This window comes from Leptonychotes weddellii, chromosome 10 (genome assembly GCF_054177405.1).
Source record: "Leptonychotes weddellii isolate Sample4059 chromosome 10, ASM5417740v2, whole genome shotgun sequence".
Lineage (NCBI taxonomy): Eukaryota > Metazoa > Chordata > Mammalia > Carnivora > Phocidae > Leptonychotes > Leptonychotes weddellii.
Window position 1 is genome coordinate 21,639,902 of NC_138378.1, and position 14,185 is coordinate 21,654,086.

At 50.6% G+C, this 14,185-nt stretch overlaps 2 protein-coding genes across 3 annotated transcripts in view; one reads left to right on the forward strand and one right to left on the reverse strand.

Moving 5' to 3' along the window:
* The window catches only part of PIGU (phosphatidylinositol glycan anchor biosynthesis class U), an 86,833-nt gene extending 81,130 nt beyond the window's left edge, over positions 1 to 5,703 (forward strand). For both annotated transcript variants that reach the window (XM_081832956.1, XM_081832957.1), the window contains one exon: positions 5,267 to 5,703. In XM_081832956.1, coding sequence (XP_081689082.1) covers positions 5,267 to 5,380 — 114 coding nt within the window. In that variant the 3' untranslated portion in view covers positions 5,381 to 5,703. The remainder of the gene's footprint in view (positions 1 to 5,266) is intronic.
* A 196-nt stretch (positions 5,704 to 5,899) lies between these two features.
* Positions 5,900 to 7,543, reverse strand: MAP1LC3A (microtubule associated protein 1 light chain 3 alpha). The gene is made up of 5 exons (XM_006727482.3): positions 7,316 to 7,543; positions 6,978 to 7,033; positions 6,795 to 6,901; positions 6,348 to 6,517; positions 5,900 to 6,060 (listed from the first exon to the last, which is right to left on the reverse strand). Exons 1-4 carry the CDS (start codon positions 7,353 to 7,355, stop codon positions 6,355 to 6,357), a joined length of 366 nt encoding a protein of 121 aa, XP_006727545.1. The 5' UTR covers positions 7,356 to 7,543; the 3' UTR covers positions 5,900 to 6,060; positions 6,348 to 6,354.
* Between the last annotated feature and the right edge of the window lie 6,642 nt (positions 7,544 to 14,185).

A 14,185-nucleotide genomic window follows, 5' to 3' on the forward strand; every position in this document is an offset into this window, starting at 1 on the left:
GCTCGGGGCGGCTACCTAGAAGTTGTTGCTTTCCCAGCCTGTGATGGAGCATGTTCTGACCATTTTACTCCATGTTGTGAAGCATCCTTCCCTGTCCCCTGGCCGTCCTTTGATCCGCTACCTTGTTACATCTTCATTGTGGCCCAGAAGGTAGTCCTGCAGCCCTCACGGCTGCCGGTGGAGAAGAGTGGTCTGATGAGCCCTCACTGGGCTAATGCCGAGGGGCTGGGTACCCGCAATCCACTCCCAGAGCACCAGCCCTCTGCCGGGCCCAGGGTCCCAGAGCCGGAGCAGATGCCAGCCCGTCTGGTTGTGGGGCAACAGGAAGTGACTCCATCCCAGGGGTGACATAAGTGAGCATGGGCTTAGGGAAGACTCTGGGGCAGGAGATGCAGATGATCCTGCTCTAGGGATACGTAGGAGCTGTCTGTGGGAAGGGCCATTCCAGCCCAGCTGAGGCGGCGAGGCGTGGCCATCCAAGCACTGTTTGCGGGACCAGGCTGCGGTCAGGGCTTCTGGGGCGTGTGGGTGTGGTGCAGGGCAGAGTGGGGCACTAGAGGCTTCTGAGCAGGCAAGTGAAGGGTTCATGCGCGTGTGCGTGCGTGTGTGTGTGTGTGTGTGTGACTGAGAGAGACCGTAAGAGACTCCCAGAGAGAGATGGAGAGATTGAGAGAGACAGACAGACAGACACTGGGAATCAAGAGGGGCCAGGATGATGCAGGACGCCTTCCAGCAAGAGATGGCAGTGGGAGGGAGACAAGGAGACTGAGTTGGAAGTCTGAGGAAGGAGATTGGCAGGACTTGGTGGTTGATGGCAGGAGAGAGGCCAAGGAGTCCAGTCATAGTTCTCGAGGGCAGCTTTGAAGAATGGGCTGCCCGGGGCGCCTGGGTGGCTCAGTTGGTTAAGCGTCTGCCTTCGGCTCAGATCATGATCCCAGGGTCCAGGGATTGAGCCCTGCAGAGGGCTCCCGCTCAGCAAGGAGTCTGCTTCTCCCTCGCCCTCTCCCTGTGTGCTCTCTCTCTCTGTCTGTCTCTCTCAAATAAATAAATCTTAAAAAAAAAAAAAAAAAAAAAAGAATGGGCTGCTCTTCAGGTCTCTGAAAACATGGAGGAATGGAGCAAGGACTAGGAGCCACCATTGTGGGTAAACTAGTTTATCACTCACTTTACAGATGCAGAAGATGCACCTTAGGGTAGGGAAAGTGACTTACATAGGGTCACACAGCCACTAACTCGCCCATGCTATTTCTACTGCCCCTCACCCAACTCCTGCTGCCCAGACTGAGCAAAGGGGCTCTGGGTCTACAGCTGCTGTGTTGCCTGAATCCCGGCCTCTGGGAAATCCCTTCTCAGCCCAAATGGCAAGCCTCAAGGTCAGAAGAGGTGGTCTCGGCCAGCCTGCTACCAGCTGGGGGCATCACTCTGAAAGAGCCAAGCCTCCAGGCCAGCCTGGTGTCCACAAGATGCCTTCCCTGTGGGGGCAGGGCACTCAATCAGGACTAGTGACTTTGGTTCCAGACGGACCAAGCCCGCACACAGGGCTCTTTCCCTCCATGCCACCCTCCCCTGACACTTCATCCTGGAAAATTTCACAGACATAGCAAAGTTGAAAGACTGAACATTGAACACCCACATACCTACCACCTAGACTGTACCATTAATGTTGTACTATACTTTTGTGATCACAAATTATCCATTCCTCAATCCATCTTATTTTTAAAATATATTTCAAAGTGAAGTACAGACATCACTGCATTTTCCTACTAAACATCTCAGCATGTATATCATTAACCAGAGTTCAGTACTTACTTACATTTTTCTTATATGAAATTTACATACAGTGAAAAACACAACTCTTTTTTTTTTTTAAGATTTTATATACTTATTTGAGACAGAGAATGAGATAGAGAGAGCATGAGAGGGGGGAGGGTCAGAGAGAGAGGCAGACTCCCTGCTGAGCAGGGAGCCCGACGTGGGACTCGACCCCGGGACTCCAGGATCATGACCTGAGCCGAAGGCAGTCGCTTAACCAACTGAGCCACCCAGGTGCCCGAAAAACACAACTCTTAACATGTACATTTTCCAAAGCTGCCTTTCATTCAGCAGCATATTTTTTGAGGTTCATTTATATTATTGCAAATAACAATAGTACATCGCTTTCTTTAATTTTCTTTTTTTTAAAGTAGGCTCCACACCCAGTGTGGAGCCGAGTGCAGGGCTTGAACTCACAACCCTGAGATCCAGACCTGAGCTGATATCAAAAGTCAGATGTTTAACCAACTGAGCCACCCAGGCACCCCAGTACGCTGCTTTTTTAAAACTTTTTTTTAAAGATTTTATTTATTTGAGAGAGAGAGAGCACAAGCAGGGGGAGAGGGAGAAGCAGGCTCCCCACCGAGCAGGAAGCCTGACACAGGACTTGAGCCGAGGACCCCAGGATCATGACCTGAGCCAAAGGCAGACGCTTAACTGACTGAGCCACCCAGGTGCCCCTTAAATAAACTCTAAATTTCAGAATAACTTTAGATACAGAAAGTTCCCATATGCCCCACACCCAGGATCCGAGCCAGGGGACCACATTAATGTGTTCTGTCTCTCCCGTGTCCTCTGCCCACTTTTTCACTCTGTCCCAATTTCTCATGATCTGGACAGTCTTGAGGAGCACTGGCCAGGTCTCCTGTAGAGTGTCCCCACTTTGGGTTTATCTGATGCTTTTCTCATCATAAGACTGTGGTTTGGATTTTTGGAATGCTCAGGTACCATGCCCAGTACATGGTAGCCACCTGATCTCATACTGATGTTACCCTTCATCATTTGTTCAAGACAGTGTTTGGGGCTTCTCCAGTGTAGAATTACTATTTTCTCTTTCCCTGCACTGTTCTTTGGAAGTGAGTTACTGCATCTGGCCTGCCCGCAGGCAGGGGGTCGGGTGGGGGGGAGGCAGGCAAGAATTAAGCTCCACCTCCTGGAGGAGGGAATGTCTACATATGTTATTGGAATTTTTCTGTAAGGATTCCAAAAGGAATTCTCCCTCATTTATTTATTTATTCAGTCATTTATTGGCTGTTTTTTTAAATTGATATTTTAGTCAATGTAATACAAATACATACTTCACAATGTTAAAGATTATAAGGAAATAGAATAGCTCCCTATGGCCTTAGAGTTATTTGCTCTGGTTCTTCTAAATACCATGCATACTCTGCTATTTGTATTTCTTGACTTTTTTTTCCATTTTATATTAGATTGAACTGTACGACATTTCCAGTATTCAACCATTTTTGATCTGCAGAAATGGCTATTTCATATGGTTTGACCTAATACCTAGTATTTTGACTTTCTAATACTTGTGCAGCTGATTGTGTGTGACACTGGAGTTGGTTCCTTTTGTTTCATTGTGAATTGTGATTTTGTATCTGACCCTCATCGGACCCGGTTCGGGGGTCAGCCCCCACCCACTCAGCCGCAGCTCCAGGCTCTCCATCTGCAGACCGGGCACCTTGGGCCTGGGTGAGAAAGGGGCTGCAGGCTGTGAGGTCAGCTTTGCTCTGGTACCTGCCCTCCACCAGCAGCTGTGGGGTAAGGCCTCCGGGGCTCCCTGGGCTGTCTACTCCACTGATACCCTCAGCTGCAAGTTCTCTGCCCTGTGGCAGACTGGATCCCAGGTGCGTCGCCTTGCAGGGTCATGGCCACTAGGCCAGCTCTCCTGGTGTAGCCTTAGGCCAACTATTGAACCCTTTGTGCCTCAGTTTCCTCATCTATAAGATGGAGACCATCAGCCTTCCAGATGGGCTCCTCTGGTCATAAAATGGCAGGACCTTGTCCTGAGGCCAGCCCTGGTGTTGGTCCTCAGTTCTTCCTTCAGGTCCCTCCATGTTCTTCCTGCCCACGGTATGAGGCTGCCCAGGACAGGAGTCTCTGTGGGTCAGAGGCCAAGATGCCAGATTCAGCTCAACCTCTGACCTGCTCTACAGACCCTAGCCAGGTGTTCCCCCTGCTCTGGGCTTCCATCTTCTCATCTGTGCCAACAGGTGGCTATGGTCTAAGAGGCTTGAGTGGCTGAGACCTGGGGTTGTGAGCCCCTCTGCCCTCCTCCTGCCCCAGACCCTGGGGGTCTTGGGATGTAATGGGATTGTAAGATGGCGCAAGTCCTTGTTCCTCTCTAGGCCTCTGCCAGGGGGATGGTAGCCTGAGCTTCTAGGGCCCTTTTAATTCTGTGGCCCATACAGGAAAGGCAGACTGAGCTGGGCATGGATACCAGGGTGGCAGAACCCCGTGGGGACCTTCCCAGTCCAGGGGAGGAGCCACAGCCATCAGGCAGTCACACAGATGAAAGCAAAACTAATCTGGATGAATTTGTGTTAAGAAATAGAGGTTAATGGGGGCCATGACCCAATCTGGGGGGTGTGGGAGGGCTTCTCTAAGGAATCAGGATCTTTCCTGAGACCTGAAGGGTAAGGAGATGTTGACTGGATGAAAAGGAAGGGAACATTCCAGGCAGAGGGAACAGCAGAGATCCTGCAGCAGGAGGAAAGAGGCCAGTGTCGCTGGAGCTGAGGTGGAGCAGGAGAGAGGGTGAGGGACCAGGCGCAAGGCCTCAGAGCCCCAAAGGAGTTTGATCTTCACCTTAAGAGCCCTCGGAAGCCTTTAGAGGACCTTTCAGCTGGGAAGTAACAGGATGAGATTTTGTCCTGAAAAGCAACCTCTGGCTGCTAGGGAGAATGGACTGGACGTGGCGAGGGTTACAGGGGTGGGAGGCTTGGGACCAGGGAGCCCAAAGAGGAGACTGCTGTTGTTTAGATGACAGTGGCTTTGTCCAGGGTGGTAGCTCTAAGGACAAGTAGAAATGGGTGGATCTGAGAGAGTCTGGGATATAGAACTGCCAGGACTTAGCAGCCTTGTGTCCGGCAGGTGGAAGTGTCAGGTGATTCTGTGGCCTCAGCACCCGGAAGGAAGATGGGGGGGCGGGTAAGGGCTCCCAGGGAGCAGCAGCTTTGACAGGGGCTCAGCTGTACCGTGGAGGAGCCCCTGGGCACCCAAGCAGTGAGGCAGAGGGGCCTCTGGGTGCAGACATACCATTGTGGAGTTCAGAGGCCAGAGCTTGGGCAGGTGGCATAAACCCACAGGGTTGGGATGGGATGGGGCAGTACAGGCAACTTCTGAAGTGCAAGACCTTGCAGGGTCTCCCCAACACCTGCCTAGCCCCTCAGCAACCCAAGGTTCCGGGGGAGGTTCCTCAGCACTGCTCACAGCTCCTCTCTCCCCGCAGATCCTGCTCATCTCGGATTACTTCTATGCCTTCCTGCGGCGCGAGTACTACCTCACCCATGGGCTCTACTTGACTGCCAAGGACGGCACAGAGGCCATGCTTGTGCTCAAGTAGGCCTGGCTGGGCCCAGGGCTGCATGGACTTCAGGGGGTGGAAGGGCCAGGAGCTGGGCCCAGCCCTCGAGCCGGAGTTGCCAGCAGAGGAGTCCTCAGGCAAATGAGGTTTGAGTCCAGGGTTCCGTAGCTCTGGCACCAGAGGGGAACTGGGGCTGGCAGCAAGGCCAGTGGGGAGTAGCCAGGAGCACCTCCCCTTGGGCCCCCACTCTTTTGGCTCTGCAGACCAGGGAGCCCCCTCCGATGCTGGATAGGGGAAGAAGCAGGGGAGCAGGATTTGTTAGGTTGTGGCTACTTAATAAATGTTTTTTGTTATGAAATCTATCCTGGGCCCACACTGAATGCCTGGAAAGGGTGGACTTGGCCTTGAACACCACCCCCATATACTACATACTGGTGTGGGTTTCCAGAATGAACCCCAGGTCCACAGCACACAAGTCTGTTCCGTGGCGAGCTGAGACTGGTGTGAGACAGCCCCGCTGGCAGCCCTCCCCACACCCCAAGCAGCTGGAGGCAAAGGGCCAGGCAGGCCTGAGCAATCTTTATTCTGCAGAGGGACAATGACCACAGATCCATACACCATGTCAAGACCAGGTGAGCCAGGGGCCAGTCCTTCAGGGGTGGGCAGGTCCAGGCAGGGGGGCAGCGCCTCAGGTGAGGGAGGGGCAGTTGGGCAGGGGCCTAAAAAAAAGACAAATCACACCGAGCAGGGGTGCTGGGGGCTGTTCCCTACCCTCCCCCATCCCAGCCAGCACCCATGGGGACAACCCTAACAATGGCCCAGGATCCACCCAGGGGCAGAGTAGGTGTGGTTGGTGCCCCCTGGCTGGGGGGGGCAGCATCCCTGCCTAGCCCATCTCGGGCAGAGGCAGTTCAGTTCAGGAGCCAGGAGCTCCCTGGGCAGAGCCTGACAGGGCCCTAACCGCCACCCCCCCGCCCATGTCCAGGCCAACCCCCTCCCCCCCTACTGCTGGCTCAGAAGCCGAAGGTTTCCTGGGAGGCGTAGACCATGTAGAGGAAGCCATCATCGTCCTTCTCCTGCTCATAGATGTCCGCAATGGGTGTGGACACGCTCACCATGCTGTGCTGGTTCACCAGCAGGAAGAAGGCCTGCGTGGGGTTCAGCTGCAGGCGGCGCCTGGGGTGGGCAGAAGAGCAAGCCTACAGTGAGGGGGCCTGGCTGCTGGGTGGGTGGAGCCCTGACCCCCCACCTCCCTCTCCAAAAGGATTCTGAGGCAGCTTCACACCCATCCCAGGCCCTTCTATAAGCCCTCACCTCTGACCTGCCACTGACCCCAGCCCCGACCTTGACCTTTCCCAACCTCCCCAAAACAGGGATTCAAGGCCCGGCCCTGCGAGGGCCCCGCCATCCCCAAAAGGACCCGAGCCCCCTCTGACTGCTGCTGCCCACACACCGGATGATCTTGACCAACTCGCTCATGTTGACATGGTCTGGGACCAGGAACTTGGTCTTGTCCAGGACCGGCAGCTGCTTCTCACCCTTGTAGCGCTCGATGATCACCTAGGGGTGGGGCGGGGGATGCGTGAGCCGGGCGGGGCCGGGGGCCGCGGGGATGGGAGGGGGCGGCGGGACTCACCGGGATCTTGCTGGGGTGCTGGTCGCGGATCTGCTGCACCTCCTTACAGCGGTCGGCTGCGGACAGTGGGCGGGCAGTGAGGCGAGAGAGGTCCCGCTCGCCGTTCGCCCCGCCTGTCTCCGGCCCCGCCCCCCCGAGCCCCCGCCCCCAGGGCCGTCAGGCCCCAGGGCCTGGCACCCGCCGGGCTCCGAGGCGAGGCCCCGGCCCAGGCCTGAACCTGCCTCCCGGCCCGGGGCTCTAGCCCGAGTCTGACGTCACGGGGCTGACGTCGCCTGCGGCAGTCCGGGTCAGTCGCGGCGCCCCCACCCCGCGCCCGCTGACCACCCGCCGGGCCTCACCGAAGGTCCGCCGCTGCTTGAAAGGCCGGTCTGAGGGCATCGCGCGAGCCCGGCGGGGCGCGCAGGCCGGGGCTCCGGGGCGCGCGGCTGGGGGCTCTGAGGTTCGGGGGCTCCGCCGCGCTCAAGGGCTCCGGGGCTGTGAGCTGAGCCTGGCGGCGGTGGCTCGGGGAGGTAACTCGCCCGGGTGACGTCAGGTCACAACATTCCTTAAAGGGGAGGCCGGCGCGCCGCTCCCATTGGGCCGACGCAAAACCCGCCCGCCCGGACCCGTGACGTCACGGCGCAGAGAGCTGGACTCCGGGCAAGCGCCGCGAAGGGGCGGGGCTCCCCGGCGCGTCACAGTCCCGTGACGTCATGGGCTCCCGGTCCCTCTCCCCCGAGGCCGGGGCTGAGAGACTGGCGGGGCTGCGGGCAGTTGGGAGGGCTGACTCGCTGCGCACAGGCCAGTCTGGGGCTCAGCGGTCTCCGTTCCCACTGGTGCTAAGTCATCCCACAGCACACTCCGAGTCTGTTCCCTTCCAGAGATGGTGCGAACCTAAAGACCTCCCCACCTTCGTGGAGCTCATGGTTACAGGAAAAAAAGCTAGGGTGTGTGTGGGGGGGGGATTAAAACAAGAAAGAGCGAGATGCTAAAAAGAATCACAGGTTTTAAAAGGAATTTCTAGAATTAGAAAAACCATTGAAATTCAGGTCTCAAAGGATGAGACCAGAAAGTAGATTAGACACAGCAGAAGGTAAGTCACTGAGCTGGTGGAGAGAGCAGAAGCTACTCACCAGAGAAACAAGGTGATGGACAATGTAAAAGGTGAAAGGACAGATCCGTCAGAATTCCAGGAGGGAAAAAAAAAGTGGGAGAGGCAGTTCCTGAAGAGCTTCCAAACTTGATTAAAGACCAGGATCCTCACATAAAATCCAGAGCAGGATAAACAAAAGTAGCATCTTGGCACTTTGTAATGAATTTGCAGAACTCTAAGAAGATTGGAAAATGGTGAGCAGCTCGACTGGTAAACATGTAAGTAGATCTAAAACACCATGGAACATGAACAGTGATGATCCAATTTGTGGAGTACAAAATGAGAGGACACAGCAACATGTCAGACTGAGGAGGGTAATCAGTTCAAGTGCTCTTATTTAAGGGGAGCAGGATAAAGATACTGGTAATTGTCCAGCTTTGTATATCCAAGTGTGTGTTTCAGACACTTATGAGGGATCATTAAAAGAATGGAAAGTATAGGGGCGCCTGGGTGGCTCAGTTGGTTAAATGTCTGCCTTTGGCTCAGGTCATGATCCCAGAGTCCTGGGATCGAGACCCGCGTGGGGCTCCCCACTCGGTGGGGAGTCTGCTTCTCCCTCTCCTTCTGCCTGCCACTGCCCCTGCTTGTGTGCTGTCGGATGAATAAATATTTTTTAAAAAATGGAAAGTGTAACTGCCAATGCAGAAAGGAGAAAAAGGTAGTAAAGAATGGTATAGGATACAAAAACCAGAGGTAAAAAAAGGTTTTACATTCACCTATTAAAACAGATGATCAGACTGGCCAAGGAAAATAAAATGCAGCTCTACATGCTGTTTACCAGAGGACATTTAAAATGTAAGTGCACCAGGCGCCTGGGTGGCTCAGTAGTTGGTTAAGCGACTACCTTCGGCTCAGGTCATGATCCTGGGGTCCTGGGATCAAGTCCCACATCGGGCTTCCCTTGCTCTACAGGGAGCCTGCTTCTCTCTCTGCCTCTGCCTGCCACTCCCCCTGCTTGTGCTCTGTCAAAGAAATAAAATCTTTAAAATAAGAAAAACATAAGTGCACCAACAGTAAAATGATGGGAAAAGGTATACTAGAGAAAAGCTAACCAGAAGGTGTATCTATAGCAAAATCAGACAAAATAGGCTTTAAGACAAAAGACATTATTAGAGGGCGCCTGGGTGGCTCAGTTGGTTGAGCGTCTGCCTTCGGCTCAGGTCGTGACCCCAGGGTCCTGGGATGGAGCCCCACATCGGGCTCCCTGCTCAGCAGGAAGCCTGCTTCTCTCTCTCCCTCTGCTGCTCCCCCTGCTTATGCACTCTGTCAGATAAATAAATCTTTAAAAAAAAAAAAAAGACATTATTAGAGATAAAGAGGGTGACCACAAAATGATGAAAAGTACAACTTTTAGGAAGACAGAACAACTCATGTAAAATATACAAGTTAGAGGTTTAAAAGGCTGAAAATGTATAAAACGAAAGTGATAGGATACAAGGAGAAATTGCCAGATCTTCCATCACAGTGAGAGATTTAAGACCTTTTTCAGTAACTGATTGACCCAACAGCCAAAAAAAGGATATAGAAGATATTAATGAACCCTGATAGAACCGTGAACTCAATATTGTTACTTTTAAGCACACAAGAAACATTTACCAAAAAAATGACCTAAAAATGGCCCCAAGATAAATCTCAAAGGTATCAAATAGCCCGTCCATTTCATGGAGACCATATTTCTGTGACCACAGACCGAGCCAAGTAAACCCCAAATGTTTGGACGTTTAAACATCTAAAAAGCTTTTTACTCAAAGAAATTCTGTAGAAATGAAAACTATTTAGATAAAAAAAAATGAGAATACATATAAAAACTCATGGTAGGGGGAAGGCAACTAAAGCATCATTTGGCAGATTTATAGCCTTATTATAGTAGGTAAGAAATAAAAAAAATTTAACACTCTGCTTGTAAATTTTCTGTAAGATTTATTTATCAGGGGCACCCGGGTGGTTCAGTCAGTTAAGCGTCTAGCTCTTGATTTCTGCTCAGGTCATGATCTTGGGGTCATGGGATGGAGCTCCACACTGGGTGCAGAGTCTGCTTGCAATTCTCCCTCTGCCCCACCTCCTGCTTGCACACTCAAATAAATAAAATCTAAAAAAAAAAATGATTTCTTTATTAGAGGGGCACCTGGGTGGCTCAGTTGGTTGAGCAGCTGACTCATGGTTTCAGCCCAGGTCATGATCTCAGGGGCTTGCTACTGAGCCCCATGTTGGGCTCTGCACTCAGCTGGGAGTCTGCTGGAGATTCATTCTCTCTCCCCCCCTCCCTACCTCCTTCCCTCTCCCCCTCTCTCCCCCTCCCCCTGCTTGTGTGCACACACACTCTCTCAAATTAGAGAGAGTGTGGGGTGTAGGGGCAGAGGGAGAGAGAGAATCTCCAGCAGACTCCCCACTGAGTGCAGAGACTTACTCGGGCTGATTTCATGACCCCGATCATGACCTGAGCTGAAATCAAGACTGGGATGCTTAACCGACTGAGCCACCCAGGTGCCCCTAAAGAATTTTTAAAAGGAGTAATAGTGTCAACCCAAAGAAAGTGGAAAGAAGATAATCATGAAGAGCAGAAATTGAAATAGAAAACAAAAACACTAGGATGGACCACAAAACAAAATGGGATCTTTGAAGAGACCAATAAAATGAACATTAATGTGCAAAATGGACATAACTATCATTTCTAGCAGAAATGATAAGAATGTTATAGGGGTGCTTGGGTGGCTCAGTCAGTTAAGCGTCTGCCTTCGGCTCAGGTCATGATCCCAGGGTCCTGGATCGAGTCCCACATCGGGCTCCTTGCTCAGAGGGGAGCCTGCTTCTCCCTCTCCCTCTCTGCCTCTGCCTCCTCTCTGCCTACTTGTGCTTTCTCTCTGTCAAATAAATAAAATCTTTAAAAAAATAAGAATGTTATAAACTTTATGCCAGTCAATTTAAAACTTAGATGAAATGGACAATTTTCTAGAAAAAGATAATTTGCCAGGACTAATTCAAAAAGAAATAGACAAATGAGTAGCCATATACCTAAAAAAAAAATAATAATAATCCAGCTGGTTTTCTAGGTGACTTCTCCCCCGCCCCCCCAAAAAACCCTGCAGCAAACATCATACTTTATGGTAAAACACCATACTATATGGTAAAATGTTAAGCATTATTCCCTTTAAAGCCAGGAACAAAATTTTGAATTTTGTCATTGAACACATTGCAACATTGTAGCAAGGTCCCAGCTAGAGCACCAAGCCAAGAGAAAGAAAGGGGAAGCATAACTATCACTCACAGCCAGAAGATGCAGAGGAACCATGAACAACAGAAGACTGCTAACTAATATGAACTAATATCATACCATGTTTTAGAGAAAGATGGGGAAAATAGGAACTCTCCACACTGCTGATGGGAGTGTAAATCTTTTCAGCCACACTAAAGAGCAGTTTGGCAAAATCTACTGAAACTGAAGATGCTTATATCCTACAGACCAGGAATTCCACTTGCTGTGTACCATATGAGCTCAAGGGAACACAGTTAAGTATGTTTAATTGGAGCATTTTCATAATAGCAAAAAAACTGGGGCTACCTAAATGTCCTACTGAATATCTTGGGTATTCCTTTAACAGAGCAAAATACCTTGAGAGAGAAGGGGTCAGCAAACTTCCCCTTGAAAAGGCCAGACAGTAAATATGTTTGGCTTTGCAGGCCTTTTGATCCCCAGCAACTACTCAATTCTGTTGCAGTGTGGAAGCAGCCTTGGGGCCCAAATGAACATGGTTGTGTCCCAATAAAACTTTATTTGCTAAAATAGATCTGGCCTGAGGCCTTAGTTCACAGACTCTTGATCTAAAGCTGTGTCAAAATGGACAAATCTCACAGTTACAGGACAGTGTGGTCAGAGCTGTTAAGTGCAGCTGAAAGAACTAGATCAGCCATGGCCTTGGGGAAGTGGTTACTCCTCTTCTTTTGTCTGACTAAACCCTGGATTGAGGCTACAGTGGGGGAGGGGCCCAACCCCCAAATCCCAAGGTCTGTGCTCACTCTTCCTCTTACCTGACCTGTCAGCAGGACTGACACTCCTTCTTCCAGTCTTCTGGTTTCTCTCCCCACTGCTTCCTCCTCTCCCCCATCTCCCTCGAATCCAAAGGTCTGGTCTACTCCAGGTCTCTACTTGAATGCCTAGGAGACATCTCAAATTTAGCTTCCCCTAAATGAACCTATGCTCTTCCTCTAAAATGTGCTCCCATTGTAATCTTCCCTGTCTCCAACCGTCATCTTTGACGCCTTTCTTTCTTTCACTACCCACATCTCCGATCCATGCTCAAACCCTGCTGGCCCACATTTCAAAATAGCTCCAGAATTGGACCAGTTCTCACCACTCCCACCACAACCCCCAGGCCAGAACTGCCATCATTGCTTGCTTGACCACTGCCAGTGGCTCCCCTCTGGTCTCCTGGCTTTGGTTTTGCAAGCCTCCATCTGGTCTCACTACACTGACGGCAGCTTTCCTGTGCACACAGGAGTTGGGTTCACGGTTTCTGTGCCCCACTCATTCAGAGCAAAAAAAGCTCCACAGTGGCCCATGAGGACTGTGCCATCTCCCTTCCTGCTACTCCTGGGGTCTCATCTACCCTCACCCCCTTGGCTTCAGCTACACTGGCCTCCTCGCTATTCTGGGAACCCCAGACATACTTGCGCCCCAGGGCTTTTCTGTACTTGCTGTTCCCTTTGCCAGGAACATTCTTCCCCAAGATCTCTGTGTGGCTCACAATCTCATTTTCCAGGTCTCCTCAGGGAGGCTTTCCTAAATGATTTTATTTACTGTTGCAGCCCCACTCCAATCACTCCTATCCTCCCTCCCAATGCCTTGCTTAATTTTTTGCCAGAACAGTTATCACCTTCTAATATGCAATGTAATTTTTCTAAGCATTATGCAAGTTTTCAGGTACATGGAACACTGGAAGTCATTGTCCAGCGATCACCAATATACCCACCAGTTACATTCTACACTTAATGCTTGTTCTATTTGCTTTATCATCTGTACATCCATCTATCCATCTTTTTTATGCATTTCAGAATAAGTTGCAATCCAACGTTCATTTATGACAAGAACACTCAACAAAGTGGTTATAGAAGAAACGTATCTCAACATAATAAAGGCTACATATATGACAAGCTAACACCTGACATACTCAACAGTAAAAAGTTGAAAGCTTTTCCTTTAAGATCAGGAACAAGACAAGATGAAAGCAGAGAGGGAGACAAACCATAAGAGACTCTTAAGCATAGGAAAGAAACTGAGGGTTGCTGGAGGGGAGGGGGTGGATGGGGTAACTGGGTGATGGGCATGAAGGAAGGCACGTGATGGAATGAGCACTGGGTGTTCTATGCAACTGATGAACCACTGAACTCTACCTCTCAAACTAATAATACACTCTATGTTAATTAATTGAATTTAAATTTTAAAAAAGGATCCCCCCCCCAAAAAAAAGATCAGGAATAAGACAAAGATGCCCACTCTTACCACTTTCATTCAACACTGTCTTGGAAGTTCTAGCCAGAGCAATTACGCAAGAAATAAAAGGCATCTAAATCAGAAAGGAAGAGTAAAACTGTCACTACCTGCAGATGACAGGATATTATTTTTTAAAAGATTTATTTACTTGACAGCACAAGCAGGGGGAGCAGCAAGCAAAGGGAGAGGGAGAAGCAGACTCCCCACTAAGCAGGGAGCCCGATGTGGGGCTCGATCTCAGGACCCTGGGATCATGACCTGAGCTGAAGGCAGATGCTTAACTGACTGAGCAACCCAGGCACCCCTGATGACAGGGTATTATATATATATAAAAAGCCCAAAGACTCTACCAAAAAACCGTTAGAACTCATAAATTCAGTAAAGTTGCAAGATACAAAATCAATATATAAAAATCTGTTGTGTTTCACAAAACCAGCCCTACTGGAAATCTTGAAAGGGGTCCTCTAAGCAAAGACAGAGCCTAAAAGCAACATAGACCAGAAAGGAACACAGACAATATACGGTAACAGTCACCTTACAGGCAATACAATGGCACTAAATTCCTATCTTTCAATAGTTACCCTGAAT

What these genes read in the sequence shown, in the direction of transcription:
- MAP1LC3A (XM_006727482.3), bottom strand. Translation starts at nt 7,355, where the DNA reads ATGCCCTCAGACCGGCCTTTCAAGCAGCGGCGGACCTTCG. An exon ending in AGCACCCCAGCAAGATCCCG is followed by an intron (nt 6,902 to 6,977) that starts GTGAGTCCCGCC and finishes CCCCACCCCTAG; the next exon opens with GTGATCATCGAGCGCTACAA. An exon ending in GAGTTGGTCAAGATCATCCG is followed by an intron (nt 6,518 to 6,794) that starts GTGTGTGGGCAG and finishes TGCCCACCCCAG; the next exon opens with GCGCCGCCTGCAGCTGAACC.